This window comes from Coffea arabica, chromosome 4e (assembly GCF_036785885.1).
Source record: "Coffea arabica cultivar ET-39 chromosome 4e, Coffea Arabica ET-39 HiFi, whole genome shotgun sequence".
NCBI classification, from domain to species: domain Eukaryota; kingdom Viridiplantae; phylum Streptophyta; class Magnoliopsida; order Gentianales; family Rubiaceae; genus Coffea; species Coffea arabica.
The window spans coordinates 2,551,945-2,572,830 of record NC_092317.1 but is presented as its reverse complement, the minus strand read 5'-3'; the positions used below and the strand labels follow the sequence as shown (position 1 = coordinate 2,572,830).

Here is a 20,886-nt window from a genome sequence, read left to right as displayed (position 1 = left end):
AGTATTGGTGGTTTAATGTGATGGCGATTTTATTAGTAGCGAGAGTACACATTTGGTTGATAATAATAAATAAATGAGTTCAAAAGAAAAATAGATATATAAGGAAGAGAATAGATAATTAAATAGAAAAGACTGTGGTTTGAATTATTGGTTAATAATAGATGAGAAAATTTTAATGTTTGATAAAGTTTTTCAATGAGTTTACAATTAATAAAGGGCATTATTGTCTTTTTATCACAATAAGGGAGATCTCTATAATTATGTAAATCTCAAGGGAGCCAAGTGAAATTGCCAAACCATCGAGGATCACAAATGCGATCTATGAGAGTGGGAATGGAAGAAGAGGAAGACAAACCGTCGAGGATAGAGCTGTTCATATTCTATGTTCCAGGTTGTAAGGTTTGATGATACTTCTGATTTAGTATTTAGGTTATTGACATATTTGTCCTAACAAAATCCAATCAAGTCAATTGCTAGACAATTTTTTTTTTCAACAATTGATGAGCATTTTGTTTTTTCTTAGGCCAAGAAAAAAAAAACATATAAATAGATATATAGATATATATATATGATATAGTATGTTTAGCTTAATATGTTAATTGACCGTAATGTGTGCCAGAAATTAATATCTATTTTTTTAACCCGAATAATTATCCCCTTTTATGTATTTAGGCCTTTTTGAGGTGTAAAAGGGTTGAGGATAACGAGTAGCAAATGATTGGAGGTAGAAAGAGTCCATTGTCCAAAGAGATAAAGAAAAAGATCGTATTCTTTCTACGAGAAACTAGGGGGATGTTCAATTGAAATACTAACATGAGAGAATTGACCATGCAAGGAATTAGAAATTTCTCGCGCAGTTTCTTTTTTAGAAAAAAGTTTCTATGGACATTCCTTGTTTTCGGAGATGAGGATGGAATCATGATCAAGCTACTGTCTGTTACTCTCCATTAGCTACCCTGGCTTCCAATTACAATAATACCCAAACCAAAAAAACAAAAATCAAAAGCACATTTCAAAGCAACTAAACAAAAAGACACCTTTTATTTGGTTTTGTGAAAACATACTAATTCATTTTCACAAGATACAAAACCACTCAGATCTTCCTTTTCACTTGAAATACAGACTAAACTTGGAAAGTTTTTACTTGTTTTATTGACACACTTGTTTCATTGATATACTACTTGCTTGTCAAATTTTATTATACGTTTGTTTGGATAGAGTATTATTTGAAATAATTACTGTAACATTTTTTGTGATATGATATATGTGAGATAAAAAAATGGTTAGAAAAATAGAAAGATAAATTGAAAAATGTGTTTTTAATGCAGGTGAAATATTATTTAAAATAATTTGCTATCCAAACACTCCCGGAGGTAGTAATTCGTTGTCATCCATATAATAACCACGAAGGTGGCAATCACTAGTGTGTTACTACTATGTTTTTACTTCAACACTTTCCCATACTCTTACACTCTATTTGGGTTGTTGTAGTGATTTATCAAGAATCACTCCTGACATAAGTGTTCTTAATAAAAGTACTTTTAAATTATCAAAAATCGAGTTGCTTAATTTACATGAAGTTAGTTATCAAACACCTTAAAAATATTTTTAATATCTAAAAGCATTTTTTTGGGGTAAATGTATCGCAATCTCAAATGGGACTGTAGCATTATTAAGTAATTGTTGTTGGAAATTTAATATTTACCCCCACTAAATCAAATTCTAAAATTAACTCAGAAAGAAATTTAAAAAAAAAGGGTTCATGAAAATCATGTTTTGTTTTTAGTTATTAGAAAGACGGACAAAGACACAAAATACAAGCAACAGATAATACAGAAATCTCAAGTATGGTTAATGAGACATTAATCTTCATTTTGGACAAGGCTACTTTGGTGATTGATGCGGGAAAGCAGGCGCATTAGCTTGATGATCTATAATTCTATATAACTGAGAGGACAAGCGAATAAAATTGCGGGGAAACAACGCCGGCCCCGGTTCGATGGCCATTTGGGGGGCGGCGCTACCAAATTGCTTGCCGCCAAAGGAAGCGAGTCAGACGGCCTCCTCTCTACTCTCCACTCGCTCCCTTGCTACTTTTAACTACTAAGTCCTCCTCTCTACTTTTAACATTTAGAGAAAAAGTTGGCCAAAGGTATATAGGCAGCAGATTTAATTGCCAAATGGCCTTTGTTGGTTGTTGCTGAGTTGCCCAAAATACTCCATCCTATCCTCTGTGGCATTGAATTGCCTACATTTGTCTCTCTGCTTGAAACTCAAACAGCTAACACACGGAGGTTATGCGGTCATTACGTGTATGTAAAAGCACAGTTGCCAATATGGAGCTTTACAATTTTTTTTTTTTGTTTTAAAAGTATATCTAACCTCTATCATGTAAGTACATAATGCGCAGCCTACTCCCATTTATTCCTCTCCTATATTTAGACATTTTTCTCATATATATTAGTTTCACTCTTAAAAAAAGAAAAATCCTTACAAATTTTATATACATTTATTTTTCTAGCTACCTGCTATGACTTATGTCTACGTAGGATTTCTAAAATGAGTTATAGTTATAAAACACATATTTTAGTAGTAAAAATTGTGGCCGCCGTGGGTAGCTCGGTTAAGACTGATCGTCTGTAATTACAGTAAGATCCCAGGTTCGACCCCCACGTGCTACCATTGTTGGGTATCTTTGGGGCAAAGCTCTACCCAACCTGTGGGGATTAGCCTTCAGACACGAAAAAAAATAGTAATAATTGTGAGTGAGATCTCCATGGCAATTGATATATGTTTAGCTAAATTAGGAACCTAAATTTTTGAGTGTTTTAGTTATTCAAAAAGTGATGAAATCATACTCAACGTTAGACTTAAATATAATTAGATAGTGGATTATTTGTACAAATTTATTTGCTTGCGCCATAAATATATTTTTCAATCATTTTTTTTATTCACATATATCATATCAAAAAAATATTGCTACAATATTTTTTTTTTCAAAAAATTATCGCAAATAATCTACCGGCCGATCAATACTTTGGTATCATGTTTAACTAGACTTCTCCTAACATTTATTACTTGTTAGCAAAAATTATGGATATGTCATTTTCAACTATATACAGAGAAAGGGCAAACAAAATGCACACTGAATTTGGGCAAAGTTTTCTAATTGAAGACTTGAAGCAGGAAAAACTGGCCCATGCTGTAGATAGGTCAAACTACATCGAACTCGAGAAAGCTCCATACATATCTTTTGCCTCACTGCTCTCCAGAATCCATACTTTAGTCAGTTCACTTTTAATAGAAGAAGGGAATTATGAGGTCTTGATTATGTGGTCAACACGTAAAGTTGACTTTTAAGCATAAATTCTGGAGGCCGTGAATTTAATTGAAATAAATAAAGCATGTAAACGCTCATGAGTCATCGACTGTGCTTAATTGGTATTCCGGCTTATGAGCTGTGACTAACAAATTTGCTTCTAAAGAATCCGGCGCACATTCGAACATGAACCGAATCCGGTAGTTGCGTCCAACTGGCTGTTGAAATTCGTTGGAAGTCCGCAGTCATCATCGGTCGTGATTGATGGCCCACTGATCACGTGATTTTGCTGGTGGTGCTGGTATCCTCTGACAAATCACGTGCATCATCCTCACCGTAAAGTTTATACCTTTGCCGTACTGGATTCGTAAGCATTAGAATCCAAATTAACTTGATCACATTTTTCAAAAATTATTTGCTCCTATCTTTCTTGTAGCCTCTCGCTTACACTTTCTCCACTAAAATCATTCAATCCATTCATTTTCTTTGTTTGCTTGCATCACAAATATATTTTACTACACACGTTTTTATCTCGCATACGTTTTTTAAATTAACTAGAGAACAATAAATTTGTACATGAACATTCATTGTTGCAATACCAAGCCAAAAAAAAAACCATCAAGGAAAGGAAAAGGGAAAGTAAAAGCAACAGTGTTGGTAGTGCTTTTATCATTTTCAATAATTGCAACAAATGAGATGTAATTATGCTGTTTGACAAATTGACAATATTAGGAGCGAAAAAAGGTTCATGGCTACTTGCTCCCTCAACCATATTTGTTTGATCAAAATGTCTCTCTTTTCTCCCCCATCCATATGCTGGTGGGGCAGTGGCTACTTATGGAGAGGTTCACCTGCAGCTTCATGTTCGTTAGTAATTTTAGATTAGGTACTGAACAAATGATCAAGAAACTTCAATTTTATAAATTAGCAACGAGACATGAATAATTTATGAAAAATGTGTTAGGAGTTAGGACAATGTGTAATTCAACTAAGAAAAATCTTATACGTACTCTGCAATATAAACAAACTAAAGCGACAGAAGCAAATTAAAGGATGAATCATCTCCTTGATTGCAGTGATTATCATATTTGCGTCTATCGCTGAGAAATATCGTAGTTTACAATCGTTTTTTGTACGCGGACTCTTCGATAAATTAGTTTCCTGAAGGAAGTGGCCACCGTATTAGAGGTCGAGAGTAGTTGAAATTTTAGAGGGTTTGGGCGGTTGAAGAATTTGGAGGGATAAGAACAACTGAACAAGTAACAAAATATATTAATATTATTACGCCAAAAACTCTGCTACTAGTAGCTAGCTGCCCAAACGGTCAAGCCTTTGCTAGCTGTAAAGGAGAAGCCGTTCTTGGCCTTGGGAGGGTTGGTTACCTTTTCCAGCAAGAGACTTTGGATGAGTTGGAATTCTGTGTGTGGGATGGGATGTTCTTCCTTTGCGTGCCATTTGATTTTACTACAAACTGAGGTGCTTTAGGGTATGATCAAGAGCTTATTATTAACGTTAATATGAACGAAATTCCTCTAGATACGTGTGCATTTTCATTGTGCTAGATTACGTGTGCAATAAATTTACACCACCCCAGAGGTAATTATTAATTTGGAACCAGAAGTTTCAGAGTATTTTTTAAAAATTTTTAATTAATTAATTTTTTTAGAATGAAGGACTTGTATTGATTATCGATTTTCAATATGTAAAGAATCTACTTGGCAGGGCGGAAAACTAAACCCAAGCTCTTCTCTCATTCTTTCTCTGCAGCAACCCAAACTACTTTGGGCCTCTCCAGCCCAATAAAGAATTATTGGAGCTTGCCTTCTGGGCTTAAGAGCCATTATCCGGTGAAGCTTCTAATCCTATGGCGTGTTTATAAAATTGGACTACCTATTGAATGAATTACTAATACCGTCCCAAGACTGAACTTAAAATTATTGAGGACCCTAATGTCATCTATTGTTTTAAAGCTACATGCAAAATCATGTTGTTTTTTTTTTAAAAAAAAAAAAATAGAAAATAAGAGCTCTAATATTATGTTTAAAAATAGAGAATCACTTCAGAGACCATTATTGCAACGTTGTTAGTATTTCACACATGCATTGACCTTTCTCGGGTGCAGGTATACAGAGAAGGCCATTCCATCCAATATACAGAGAACATGACGGCGTTTTCTCGCAGCCACCAAGAATCAACGAGTGGTAGAAAAAGCAAGAAAATCAAAGGGAAAAGATATTCATTGATACTTTTGCTCAGGATACTCGTGATGATAAACAGCTCTACCAGAAACATGCCAAGAAGTGAACAAGAAAACTAAACAGAAGGTTTCCCCGACGAAGCAATTGACGGCAAACCAATCGTTCCAAGTTGAGATTCCGAGGAAGAAGATCGCTGTAATACAACAGCGTTGTCAAGGTGGCCGCTGGCTGAATCACTAGTGCCGACATTGTGCTCGCTAGTGGCTGAATCATCAACGCCATTAAGTGACAAGAAACCTACGCTTAACGTACGCAACAAAACGATTGATCAAAATATTAATCAATGCAGGCCATAGATTAATAAGCATCCAAACCACTTGACAAATATCAATTATCATAAGCCATAATTACCGCAAAGAACCAGACATGCGATGCTAGACTTGCAGTAAAGAAACGTTGAGTCTGAGATTTGTGAATTGTTGGTGCATCTTCTTGTTTTTGTGTGTGACTGTGTGGTACGCTTTGGATATTCAAACCTCAAAGTACCTACAGGCTACAAGCCTACAACTACCACTCTTCAGCTAACATTCGTACCTAATAGTCTTCTTCTTCTGTGATGCTGCCAAAAACAACAGCGCCGCGACTGCAGCTCAGTTATAGTATATGAGAATGAGAAACCCAAGAGAAGAGAGCTGAGTGCGCGGTTAGTTTCGAAGCCAATACCCAAAACAATGGGCGTTTTTATATTCATATTCATCAGCTTCGAGGGTATCATCTGTCCTAAGTTCATAAAAAAAAAAAAATTTCTTTATTTAACTTTTCTTTTTACGCAAGAAATAAGACTACCAAACCAAAGTGTTTCTATTTTTAACCTATTTATGAAGGAAATTAATTTCTTGCCTTGTTGGTCAAGCGAGTGCAATTGCTAGGCATATTCAAATAAATACTACTGACTCTTCCATATATACTACTTAAATTCTTTTTTGGTACAAGATGAAAGAAATAATTGAAAGTGAATTATTGTCATTAACAAATGATTTGTTTATTACCATTCATGAAAATAAATGCATATTTTTTGTGTCAAATATCAATACTCGGATGTATTAACCAGTTTAATAGACTTGCAAATTCCAAAGGAACAAAATGCGCATTTTATTTTTGGAGAGCTAATTAAAAATGATACGTTGTTCAAGCAGCTACTCAGAGTTCCTAAAGCTCCCTGCGAGGGCTTGTTGAAAACACCAAGTCAAATTCAATGGATTCAAAGTGTTTGGATTATAAATTATTACACTTTATTTACATATACTAATTTACTTGCATTATTAATATATTTTCTACTCACTTTACTATTTTACGTACATCATGTCAAAAAAGTATTATAATTTTTTTTCATAAAATTATCTTAAATAATTTACTATCCAAACACATTGTTATTGCATGGATCGGGATAACAAATTTTCCCCACGGCTTAGCTTTCAATTCGCCTCAGAACATCGAATGATTCTTCCGCGACATTCACATGATGCACCTTTTAAGCAAGGGCGGAAAACTACACCTTTACAAGAAGAAAGATGACATTTTTTTTTTTCATCACAGTGGGTATCTGGGGCCGAGAACTGGTTACCGTACGCCCCAACTAATCCCACTGCGTGACCGCGAGAGGCTGCCCGACATCATCGGTCAATGGTAACGACTGGGATTTGATCCTTGGTTGGTGGCTCTCACCCAACTGGGCTACAACCACCGGACCGAACCCAGACTGGGCTACAAGAAGAAAGATGACATGCAAAAGAAAAACCTGATGATAACTGTTTGGGTCACTTGGACATGATACGATTTTATGAATGATGGCCCAATTGTTGTAAGAGTTAAAGAATGTTGGTACTTCGCTAGACCACTGTTATCCAACAGTGCAAGAAGTCCAGAGTTGGATTCGTTTTAAAATAAAACAAAAGAAATCACGTCAATATGACGGTACCGGGTTTGTTTGGATAGTGAAATTATCCCAAATAATATTTCGCTTGTATCATAAACACATTTCTCAACCCACTAATTTATATTCCCAATCACCTTTTAACCTTACATACATCACATCACAAAAAGTGCTACAGTAATTATTCCAAATAATATTTCAAATAATACCCTACCCAAATGTTTCAAATGTTTGCTACACCTTTTGGTCCCTTTTGCTTAAAACCTTCAACCTCGTGTTCAAATTATAAAATTTGAAAATTCAAATTCTATGGAATTTCCATCTTGTGTAATTTTTTTTTTTAATTATAGATAGAATCTTTTTCTTTAAGCTTCCCGTTTCCAACTGTCAAAACCAAGATTCAAACACTCTATTAAATTCAGGATTTGAACCCTGAACTTGATAGTAAAAATAACTCCAAAAGCCCTTTTCTGACCATTGGATACTTTTAATTTAAAAATACAAGCAAGAAAAAGTTATTTTGCATAAATCTAAAGCACACGCACTCCCCACTTTATCCTAAAGTTAGCCCTGTGTCAACTCCATTAGTATTCACAATTCATACTTGTATGTGATTGAGAGATGGTTAAATTAACAGGTAATATTAGTAACTTAATCAATATTAATACCTTTATATGGACAACGGTGGTTAATATTTTTCATAGCCAAATGATGTGTTCTAATACCATAATACTTTTTTTTCTCTATAATACTTTAAAATTCTAGTTAAGCTCTATATATTTACATTAGACGGGACCATAAATGTAGTCCTTCATTTCAAACTGTATTACAGCATAGCCATTTATTGTTTAGGAAATACACAAAGTTTCCAGTACGAAAGGTCGATTGACAGGCGAACAGGGCAAGCGAGACTTGAAGCATAATTGAGTCAAGCTTAGTTCAAAGCCCAGTTATTCTAAGAGAAACTGATCAACGATCATGAAGATCAGCTTGACAAGGAGCTGAGTAAAATTCTGGCCTCCTTTGGGTTGCATCTCCCGAAGCCAAATTAGTAGGCAGCGTAGTACATAGAAGGCAAAGACATGCTGCTAATGCTACTGCCATTTTTTGCTGCTCCATGCCGGAGGACTGATACTTCGTCCATTATATAGGCAGAAAATTCCTGTATTAACGCATATTTCATCAATAAAGTTTTTTCTTTTATGAATTTTAAGTCTGTTGTCCAGACCCTGGACCGCTTAAAATTTGAGACGTACAATCTGATTTTCTTGTAAAACTACATTTCATTTTACTGAGGTATGCTTTTTGCATCAAATGTCTTAATTCTGATGTACTAATAAGTATGATACACTCGCAATTTGCAAAGGAATGAAATGCTCATTTTAATCTTGAGAATGGAAATGTGAATTTTTTTTAACCATTGCTGTTATTCTTCCTATTTGCTTCTAATCTACGTCGATTTTGAATCAATTGAGAAATTTTATGGTCAAGTTTTTACTGCTCCCGCGTGACAGGGCCTTTTAATGATTGTAATGGAAAGGAATGTGGGCCCAGTAAGGAATGGGAGTGACAGTGTCTAGTCAGTAATAAACAAGCGACGCTGCGACGGACCACTCGTTTGTCACGTTCATGCCTGGTCTCAATCGTCCGGCCATAAAGCTGGTTTTGTGGATATATACGGTGTTGTTAGGTCCGGATAAGACCGGCCAGTTCGATCGATCTGATTGTGAATCGATCTTTTTTTTTTTTTAAATTGATTTGTATTATAAAATCGTTATGATCATAATCAGTCAAAATTTCTAAAAATCGGCTAAACCTGTAACCTGATTGGACTGGTTGATCTGATTCTTAAACTTTTTATTATTGTTTTTTCCCAACACAATTTAAATTACCTAAATTGTCACATTTTCTTTTATTAATAGGAGTATGGAAAACGGCATGCACTTAGTGTAAATATCAAAATCACTCATTTTTCTGAATGATTTCTAAATCAAAATGTTTCATTCTTATAATCTTATCAATTTATCATCAGTGATTCCAACTTGTATTAACTTGTTTTGATTTGGTTTTTCAAGTAGTTTGAAAAATGAACATATTTTAGTCATAAATTTACATTTTTATGCATAATTATTAGGTGCATATTTGATTACAAGTTTAATATTTTTGGAACATTTTGTATGATTGGTAAAATGTAACCAAGAACTTAATTTCAATATTTTTGAAACTTATAAAAATATAAAATAATTATAACATCATGCTAATGTTAGCGAATTTTTTAAAACGGTCTGACTGATCCAATCAGTTGACCCCTGGCCCAATAATTTAGTCGAGTCACTACTCGGTCCGAATTTAGCAACATTGCATAGGTATTGCTATCACCAACTCACAATTTATTCTTCAATCAAATGAAAGGACTGAATTATGTGGTAAATTTTGTGCTCCAATATGCTTAAAATTTCTCATCCTTTCTTTTGCGAATAATTTCACACACCTCCCATGAGGTTCATAACAATTGCAGATAGCCCCCTCCATGTATAAAAATTTACACCTGCCTCCCCCCTCTCATGGTGTAAAATGACAAAAATAACCTTCAAGAATTACTCAATTTATCATCCCCGTGAAATGAAGTAATGCATATTTAAAAATTAAAGTTAACAAATCGTTTTGAAAAAAGGAAAAACAGAGAAGAGTAAGAGTAATAGATTCTCTCTTGCCCTAACCACCCAAATTACTTCAATCCAATTTTGCTTAATATCGTAGAAATTTAGGAAAATCTTATAGATTTCTACAAAAATAGGTCACTTAATCAACCAGTATCCAAGGTTTTTTTTTTTACTTGTCCATGTAAATATTTTTTTGTATCAAATGGAGAAGAAATGAATTTGATAGATAGTTTTCTTAAAGTATGTGACAATATATTAAGTTTAAATTTATCATTTCTATGCAGAAAAAATCCCCAACAAGCAATAAATTATTCCTTTTTTACCAATAAAAATTACTATCCCTGTGTATTAAATTGAATGTATTATCCCTACAATCCAACTGAACTTACAAAGTCATTCGCCAACTATGTCACAGAACCATTAGCTAGGTGACTATCAACCTCACTTTCTTCCTTTCACTAAGTTCTCTCCTTTGCTCCTTCCTTGTTTTAATTTTAAGGCTTTGAGTCTCCCATAAAAATTTTTTTTTTAAAAAAAAGAAAAGATACAAAGTGTCATTGCATTTTTCCAATTGAAACAGGAAGTCAGAAACTATAAAACCAATGACGGAGCCAAAGGAGGGCTAAGTGGGGCCATGGCCCCCCTATCTTTACATTTTGAAAATTTTAATTTATTGTGTGTAAATACACGTGTAAAATAAATTTGGTCCCACATAATGTTTTATAATTTTAGTTTATATTGTAAAGGTTTATATATATGTGTGTGTGTGAATTAATCACTTTTGAATTAATTTTTTTCTTCAAAAAAGTTATTTATCTTTTTATTGTGCTAATTAGTTAACTTTAAAAAAAGTAAACGTATATTTTGATGATCCATAGTAAGTTGACCCGACTTGATATATTATAATAAAAAGCCTAATTCATAATCATCAATTGGCTAAAACAAATACAAATATAAAACTGACCCCAATTGATTAAATTTATTCTCACTTTTCCTATATCAATTGTAACTATAGAATGGGTAATTTCAATTATGAAAATAATCAAAACAAAACTCCGAAACAATATGGAAGCTAACTGTGTACATAGAAAAAGAAGTTGGTATAAAATTTAGCACTAATTCGATCGTAGATGAATTTAGTTTTATGAAAGAACATAATGCTTAATTTACTTTTAAGAAAAGGGGTTGAAATTTTATAGTGTATTAACATAACGTTTATCTTTTTTTAGTTGAAAATATTTATACTTATATTGCACATATATAGATATATATATATATATATATTTTTTGCACGAGTAACATGTTGGAGTATCTTCTCATAATGTACAATTTGGGTGGTTTGTAATCTTATAATATATTTAATCAAATGTTATTTCTTGTCTTAATTTTCGTTATGATTATGCTGCATATTTATGAAATAAACATATATTTATAATTAAAGTTAATATTTAAAATTATTTTGAACATAACATATTAAGATAATTTTATTAGAAAAAATTTTTGACCCCCGAAGAAAAAATCTAAAGCGTACACACTCCCCACTTTATCCTAAAGTTAGCCTTGTGTTTCACAATTTATACTTGTATGTGATTGAGAGATGGTTAAATTAACAGGTAATATTAGTAACTTAATCAATATTAAAACCTTTATATGGACAACAGCGGTTAATATTTTTAATAGCCAAATGATGTGTTCTAATACCATAATACTTTTTTTTACTCGGCTAGACGTTTACTGCAACAGGTTAAAAGAACACAAGTCATTACACGGGACCATAAATGTCGGCCTTCATTTCAAGCTGTATTACAGCATAGCCATTTATTGCTTAGGAAATACACAAAGTTTCCAGTACGAAGGGTCGATTGACACGAGAACAGGGCAAGCAAGACTTAATACATAATTGAGTCAAGCTTAGTTCAAAGCCCATTTATTATAAGAGAAACTGATCAATGATCATGAAGATCGCCTTGACAAGGAGCTAAGTTCAATTCTGGCTTCCTTTGGGTTGCATCTCCGGCACCCAAATTAGTAGTAACCGTAGTACATAGGATTTGGTACCTTGAAAGTCCGGCGACCAACATTGGACCCGACTATATCAGCCCACTGGTCTCCAATGTTTCCTTCAATTCTGTATCCCTCGGCCACCAGCTGATCCCTCACCTCAGATTTGAAAACTTGTACTGATGTACTTACAGAGTCGGGCCTGCGATCGTGCACCAACCAAAGTTCTCCTGGGATCAGTACTTAAAAAAAAAAAGAAGCCTAATTTAAAGTTAAAAATTCATTGCGCGTCCTAAAATGAATATGTGGCTGTTAAAATACCAAGCAGGAGTACTCTGTTCTTCAATCTCTGTAGACAAGCCGGAGTTATTTGCCAGATTATAGTCTAATAAAGCATTAGTAAAAGTAGCATTTGCCAAAAGCTCATGGTGTATATAATTGTAACCTCGACAGATTTCAGATTTCCATCCCAAGTTGCATTCAGTAAAAGAAAAGAGCAGAACCAAAAAAAGAAAAAAAAATCAAGATCCCACCTGGAATTTCGACTAATTGATGTACCTTTTTCCTCTACTACACGATCGAGCACCAATTACTCACAAGACGCAATAATTACTGCTTACTTTTGCGATGCAAAAGAACTAGAAGCAGGAGAAAGTAAAGATTACTTGAGTATGAGCTTTTCCCAGGTGTGGTATCCAACTGCCTTCAAATTCTTATCCCTTGCATCTGCAGAACGTTCTGATGATCCAGTCAGGAAGACAGCCTTAATCCCCGCCTCGACTACAGCTTGGTACAATCTCAGAGTTGCTTCAAGTACTGGTACTTCTGCCTTCAGAATAAATTCATAAAACTCAGCCTCCAACTCCGCGTTAAGCGTCTTCACCCTAAAACGACATGACACAAAATATCAAAATAACGCAGTAATCCACAGGTTAAAGATGGTGGGACAAAAAAAATCGTTACTTACCCAAAGAAAACGTCCGGCCTAGAGAAGAAGGGCAAGTTAGAAAGTGCAGTGTCATCGATGTCGAAGATCCAAATGCTCCTGCCATCTCTGGGTATGGGGAGACTCTTAACATACTTGATGGCAATATCAACCACGGCTTCACAGTCATAACCGTATTGCTTGCCAGTCATGTAGTTTTCAACGTAGTTCCCGCATATTTCTGGGACACCATTCCAGTTGCGCTTGTTGTTGGTTTCCACGGTCAGACGCCAACTCAGGCAATTATATACGGAGACGGAGTCGCCGGAGGAGGCTTCGGGCATCATGCGGAGAGGGTTAATTAGTTTAGGATCCTGGTAAGCTGGGTGGCCAGCTTGGGAAGTTGTGGCGCCGAATACTAGAAGGCAGAGGCATGCTACTAATGCTACAGCCATTTTCTGCAGCTCCATACCGGAGGACTGATACTTCGTCCCTTATATAGGCAAAAGTTTCCTGTATTAAAGCATATTTCATAAAAATAAAAAAAAAATTTGCTTTTATGAATTTTAAGTCTGTTGTCCAGACCCTGGACCACTTAAAATTTGAGACGTGCAACCTGATTTTCTTTTATTACTTTTGTAAAACTACATTTCATTTTACTGATGCATGCTTTTTGCATCAAGTGTCGTAATTTTGATGTACTAACAAGTATGATACACTTGCAATTTGCAAAGGAATGAAATGCTCATTTTAATCTTGAGAATGGAACAGTGAATTTTTTTTTCAACCACGGCTGTTATTCTTCCTATTTGCTTCTAATCTACGTACATTTTGGATCTATTGAGAAATTTCATGGTTAAAACTTTTTACTGCTCCTGCCTGACACGGCACGTTGATGATTGTAACAGGAAATGAATTTGGGCCAAGTAACGAATGTGAGTATGTGGTTAATAATGGACCACTCGTTTACTAGTGTCTGGTCACTAATAAATGGACCACTCGTTTACCACGTGGTTAATTGGTTGGAGGCCCAGAACATTCATGTCTGGTCTCAATTGTCCGGCCGTAAAATTGGTTTTGCGGGTAGTTATTGCTGTAGGAAGTAATATGAATAAATGGTTCATAATTAGTTTTGATTTAATGGATGATGGGTAAAATTTATTCAATTTATTTAGATTTATTTATTAAATGAATTTAAATAAATTAAATAAAAACTAATTATTTATTTATAATCCAATTAAATATTTTGATTTTTTTTATTTTATCATTTCTTGTAATATGAAGATACTTTTTTATGTACTTGTAAATTTTAAGGGTATTTAGATGAGAAAGATGACAAAATACTTATATTTTTATATGAAAAAAATCCTAGACTCCTAATGATAGTTTTCTGTACCAATCAAATATATGTGCATATATATATATTCTTTATTACTCATCAGATATTACATTTTTCATTCCATAAAGTAAGTATACATCAGTATTTTGGAAATTTACAAATTTTGTCATTACGTAATAGAGTGACACATGTTCCTTTATTTTATATTAACAATGGGCACCGGATCATGAAAGAATAGTTGATGAATGATGTCTTCTGACTAATATTAAGTCAAAAGGCACCAGCTCATGAAATTCATTTTCACAGGAAAAGTCTAATGGCTGAGTTTGTTCATGAGAAACCAGCTCATGAAATTCTTTTTCACAAATAACCACATGGATTAAAAGCTACCAGGTGTATATACACAAGCACAATATAGACAAAATCTGGAATTCGTCCATGAAAATAAGAAACCATTCACTTGTTTTACAATCAAGTCTGAAGTATGTAGGTGCCTCAACTTTGATTGATGAATTAAAATTGAGGATTTTTTGGGATGAAAGAGAGTTAGATTTCAATTTTTTTTTTTTCAAAGGAAGGCAAAATTGACTAGAAAATGGAAATGGAGCCTGGATAGAATGTGACTGTGCGGGCTTGATAGCAGAACCACTGGGGAGTGAAGAGGCAAAGGAGTCAGTCTAATGTCCGCTTTTAATTATTTCTTTTTTGTTTCTTTTATTTGATTTTTAAGCAAATGGATATATATGATTTTTGTGGATAATCCATATAAATCCAATTAATTTAATGGTTTTACTTTGGTCAACTATTTAAAATCAATATTATAAATGGATAATTCAAATCCATTTAATTATGAATTATATGGATGGATAAATGGATTTTAATCCAAATTACCACCTCTAGCTGTCCCCATTTATCCCCCAGTCAAATGAAAGGACTCAATTATGTGGTAAATTTTATGGTCCGATATGCTTAAAAACTGTCATCCTTTTTTTTTGGGAATAACTTCATAGACCTCCCATGAGATTCATGACAATTGCAGATAGCCTTCTCCACATTTAAAAATTTACACATACCTCCCTCCTTGTGGTGTAAAATGACAAAAATAACCTTCATAAATTACTCAATTTACCATCCCCATGAAGTGAGGTAATGCATATTTAAAATTAAAGTTAACAAATCTTAAAAAAAAAAAAAGGAAAAACAAAGAAGAGTAAGACTAATAGATTCTCTATTGCCCTAACCACCCAAATCAATTCAATCCAATTTTACTCAATATTGTAGTAATTTAGGAAAATTTTCTAGATTTCTTCAAAAATAGGTTACTTAATCAACTGGTATCCAAGATTTTTTTTTTTACCTGTCCATGTAAATATTTTTTTTATCTAATGGAGAAGAAACAAATCTGATTGATAGTTTTCTTAAAGTATGTGAAAATATATTAGGTTTAACATTACGATTTCTATGTAGAAAATTCTTCAAAGGGCAATAAATTATTCCTTTTTTTTTACCAATAAAAGTTACTATCCCTATGTATTAAATTGTATAAACTATACCTACAATCCAGCTGAACTTACAAAGTCATTAGCCAACTGTGTCACAAAAGCATTAGCTGGGTGATTATCAACCTCACTTTCTTCCTTTCGTTAAGTTCTCTCGTTTGATCGTGCCTCATTTCAGGGCTTTGAGTCTCCCATAAAAAAAAAAAAAGAAGGGAAAAGGTACAAAGTCTCACTGCATTTTTCCAATTGAGACTGGAAGACAAAAACTACAAAACCAATGACGGAGCCAAGGGAGGGCTAAGTAGGGCCATGGTCCCCTCTCTACGTTTTGAAAATTTTAATTTATTGTGTGTAAATATATGTGTAAAATAAAATTGGTCCCCCATAATATTTTACAATTTTAGTTTATATTATGAAAGTTTATATATATATATGAATTAGTCACTTTTGAATTAATTTTTTTCTTCAAAAAAGTTATTTATCTTTTTATTGTGCTAATTATTTAACTTTCAAAAAAGTAATGTATAATTTGATCATCCATAGTAAATTGACCCTATTTGGTATATTATAATAAAAAGGCTTAATTCACAATTATCAATTGGCTAAAACAAATACAAATGTAAAACTTACCCCATTTGATTAAACTTATTATCACTCTTCCTATATCAATTGTAACTATAGAACAGGTATTTTCAATTATGAAAATAATCAAGACAAAACTCTAAAACAAGATGGAAGATAATTTTTTGAATGATTACCTAACTGTGTACATAGAAAAGGAAGTTGGTTTAAAATTTAGTACTAATTCGATTGTAAATGAATTTAGTTCTATAAAAGAACATACTGCTCAATTTACTTTTAAGAAAGGGGTTAAAATTTCAAAATATATTAACGTAACTTTTATCTTTTTTTAGTTGAAAATAATTATACTTATATTGCATAGTTATATATATATATATATATTACATGAGTAACATATTGGATCATTTTCTCATAATGTACAATTTGGGTGGTTTGCAATGTTATAAGATATTTAATCAAATGTTTTAATTTTTGGTATAACTGTGCTATATATTCATAAAATAGACAAACATTTATAATCAAAGTTAATATTTGATGGTTTTTGATGTCATATACTTAAATAGATAAAAATTATTTTGAACATAATATATTAACATAATTTTGTTAGAAAAAATTTTGACCCCCTAGCCAAAAATCTAAAACGCACACACTCCTCAATTTATCCAAAAGTTAGCATTGCGTCAACTCCATTAGTATTCACAATTTATACTTGTAAGTGATTCAGAGATAGTTAAATTAACAGGTAATATTAGTACCTTAATCAATATTAATACCTTTACATGGACAACAGCGGTTAATATTTTTAATAGCCAAATGATGGGCTAATTTCTCAGATTATTCGGTAAAAAAAAAAGGTCTACCAAATGTAACTTTGACAAGGGAGGGGTATAAATCTATACCGGCCACATTGTCAAAACAAAAAAGAACCAAGGTCCCTCGTGCTGTCAGGCGAAATGGGTAGATATTTTTTTCCCAAGTAAGTAATTTCTTTCCCCTTTACTTGTAACATTTAGCAAATAGTTATTTAGAATTTTTAAATAAAACAAAGATTGGGTTATTTTGCTTTTGTTCACCACCACGTTTTAAGACAAGTTTGTCAGTTCATAAGTCAAATTTTTTTTTTTAACAAAAAAATGATCCGTGTTTATCAACTGACCTGGTGTGTATTCACAATATCTAACTAGACTAAGAGGTCAGTTGGATGGCATATCTTGAAGAGTTTTTGGAAAATAATTATTATAACTCTTTTTTTTTTAAGATGTAATATATGCGAGATAAAAAAGATGATTAAAAAATATGTAAAAGAAATATTCATGAAAAATATAGAATTTTTCCACAAAAATTAACAATCCAAATAAGGACTAAGCCATTGGATAAGTATTAGAAGTCAACACATGTTGACTCACTTAATAAGAAATGACAACATTCTTTGAGAAATTACGTACTTAAATTTTACTAATGAGAATGTGAGAAATGTGTTACTGGATAATATATAAATATTCAAACTATTTTTGTAAAAAAAAAAAAGGAATAATTATTGATAACGTTTCATGTATAATACAAAATATTCAAGCAATAAGTTAAACTCTTGGATAACATCACAACAAAAATAGAATTTGTTTGTTTGTTTGGGATAACATTCCCAACACATGTGTTGTCCATTGTTTCCAATTTAGCAATTGAGAAGCCTTTGCAAGAGCTACGTTTTAAGAAATTAGCCCAAATGATGTGTTCTAATACCATAATACTTTTTTTACTCGGCTAGATGTTTACTGCAACAGGTTAAAAGAACACAGGTCATTGCACGGGACCATAAATGTCGGACTTCATTTCAAGCTGTATTACAGCATAGCCATTTATTGCTTGGGAAAAACACAAACTTTCCAGTACGAAGGGTCGATTGACACGAGAACAGGGCAAGCAAGAGTTTATACATAATTGAGTCAAGCTTAGTTCAAAACCCATTTATTCTCAGAGAAACTGATCAACGATCATGAAGATCGGCTTGACAAGGACCTAAGTTCAATTGGGTTGCATCTCCCGCACCCAAATTAGTAGGCACCGTAGTACATAGGATTTGGTAGCTTGAAAGTCCGGCGACCAACATTGGACCCGACTATATCAGCCCACTGGTCTCCAATGTTTCCTTCAATTCTGTATCCCTGGACCACCAGCCGATTTCTCACCTGAGATTTGAAAGCTTGTACTGATGTGTTTACAGAGTCGGGCCTGCGATCGTGCACCAACCAAAGTTCTCCTGGGATCAGTACTCAAAAAAGAAGAAGCCTAATTTAAAGTTAAAAATTCATTGCGCCTCCTAAAATGAATATGTGGCTGTTAAAATACCAAGCAGGAGTACTCTGTTCTTCAATCTCTGTAGACAAGCAGGAGTTATTTGCCAGATTCTAGTCTAATAAAACACTAGTAAAAGTAGTATTTGCCAAAAGCTCATGGTGCATGCAATTGTAACCTCGACAGACTTCAGATTTTCATCCCAAGTTGCATTCATCAAACCCCAAAAAAGTAATAATAATAATCAAGATCCCATCTGGTATTTCGACTAATTGATGTACCTTTTTCCTCTACTACACAATGAAGAACCAATTACTCACAAGACGCAATAATTACTGCTTACTTTAGCGATGCAAAAGAACTAGAAGCAGGAGAAAGTAAAGATTACTTGAGAATGAGCTCTTCCCAGGTGTCGTATCCAACTGCCTTCAAATTCTTAGCCCTTGCATCTGCAGAACGTTCTGATGATCCAGTCAGGAAGACAGCCTTAATCCCCGCCTCGACTGTAGCTTGGTACAACCTCAGAGTTGCTGCAAGTACTGGTACTTCTGCCGTCAGAATAAATTCATAAAACTCAGCCTCCAACTCCGCGTTAAGCGTCTTCACCCTAAAACGACAGGACACAAAATATCAAAATAACGCAGTAATCCACAGGTTAAAGATGGTGGGAAAATAAAAATCGTTACTTACCCAAAGAAAACGTCCGGCCTGGAGAAGAAGGGCAAGTTAGAAAGTGCAGTGTCATCGATGTCGAAGATCCAAATGCTCCTGCCATCTGTGGGTATGGAGAGACTCTTAACATACTTGATGGCAATAGCAACCACGGCTTCACAGTCATAACCGTATTGCCTGCCAGTCATGTAGTATGCAACGTAGAACCCGCATATTGCCGGGACATTAGTCCAGTTGCGCTTGTTGTTGGTTTCCACGGTCAGACGCCAACTCAGGCAATTATATACGGGGACAGAGTCGCCGGAGGAGGCTTCAGGCATCATGCGGATAGGATTAATTAGTTTTGGATCCTGGTGAGCTGGGTGGCGAGCTTGGGAAGTTGTGGCGCCGAGTACTAGAAGGCAAAGACATGCCGCTAATGCTACTGCCATTTTTTGCAGCTCCATGCCGGAGGACTGATACTTCGTCCATTATATAGGCAGAAAATTCCTGTATTAACGCATATTTCATCAATAAAGTTTTTTCTTTTATGAATTTTAAGTCTGTTGTCCAGACCCTGGACCGCTTAAAATTTGAGACGTAAATCTGATTTTCTTTTATTACTCTTGTAAAACTACATTTCATTTTACTGATGCATGCTTTTTGCATCAAATGTCTTAATTCTGATGTACTAATAAGTATGATACACTTGCAATTTGCAAAGGAATGAAATGCTCATTTTAATCTTGAGAATGGAAATGTGAAATTTTTTTAACCATTGCTGTTATTCTTCCTATTTGCTTCTAATCTACGTCGATTTTGAATCAATTGAGAAATTTTATGGTCAAGTTTTTACTGCTCCCGCGTGACAGGGCCTTTTAATGATTGTAACGGGAAGGAATGTGGGCCCAGTAAGGAATGGGAGTAATCGGTGTCTAGTCAGTAATAAACAAGCGACAGACCACTCGTTCATCACGTGGTTAGTTGGTTGGAGGCTTGGAGCACTCATGTCAGATTGAGTTACAAAGGAATGCAGTCGAATCAAATTTTGAACTTATCGGATCAAATTGGACTTGTTAATTTGCGAGTTAAAATTAGAATTCAACCTCAAGCTCGTTGAGTCTAAAAAACGAACCTTAAACTCAATTCAACTGAGAAAAGGAAAAATTCGAGTTCGACTCGTTTTTGACTCGTGAGTTTAGTTCGATTTTTAACTCGTGAGCAGCTCGAGACGTCAGTCTGAGTTTTGTTCGATATTTTGGCTCCCGAGGAATTTAAAGTCAACTTGATTTTCACTCGATTTTCTCGCTCGAGCTCAAAATCAATTCGACTTTCTAGAAATTTGGGCAAGAAAATAACATTTTTGTCTGCATGTTCTTGGTAAAATTTAAGCATAATAAAAGCAATTTTCACATATTCCTGATCTTGAGTACTACAAATTATTCACTGATACAATCATAAACCTATAATACATAAAAATCTAA

At 33.9% G+C, this 20,886-nt stretch overlaps 2 protein-coding genes and 1 long non-coding RNA gene across 3 annotated transcripts; all 3 read right to left on the bottom strand.

The window, feature by feature from the left end:
* Positions 1-5,534: 5,534 nt before the first annotated feature.
* Positions 5,535-6,208, bottom strand: LOC113741271 (uncharacterized). The gene is made up of 2 exons (XR_003460576.2): positions 5,929-6,208; positions 5,535-5,814 (listed from the first exon to the last, which is right to left on the bottom strand). It is a non-coding gene; the product is annotated as an uncharacterized lncRNA (long non-coding RNA).
* Positions 6,209-11,875: 5,667 nt separating this feature from the next.
* Positions 11,876-13,524, bottom strand: LOC113741582 (acid phosphatase 1). The gene is made up of 3 exons (XM_027269134.2): positions 13,082-13,524; positions 12,780-12,998; positions 11,876-12,316 (listed from the first exon to the last, which is right to left on the bottom strand). The coding sequence occupies exons 1-3, from the start codon at positions 13,507-13,509 to the stop codon at positions 12,139-12,141; spliced, it is 825 nt and encodes a 274-aa protein (XP_027124935.1). The 5' UTR covers positions 13,510-13,524; the 3' UTR covers positions 11,876-12,138.
* A 4,760-nt stretch (positions 13,525-18,284) lies between these two features.
* Positions 18,285-19,884, bottom strand: LOC113741993 (acid phosphatase 1-like). Its single transcript, XM_027269674.2, has 3 exons — positions 19,442-19,884; positions 19,140-19,358; positions 18,285-18,688 (listed from the first exon to the last, which is right to left on the bottom strand). Exons 1-3 carry the CDS (start codon positions 19,867-19,869, stop codon positions 18,511-18,513), a joined length of 825 nt encoding a protein of 274 aa, XP_027125475.1. The 5' UTR covers positions 19,870-19,884; the 3' UTR covers positions 18,285-18,510.
* Between the last annotated feature and the right edge of the window lie 1,002 nt (positions 19,885-20,886).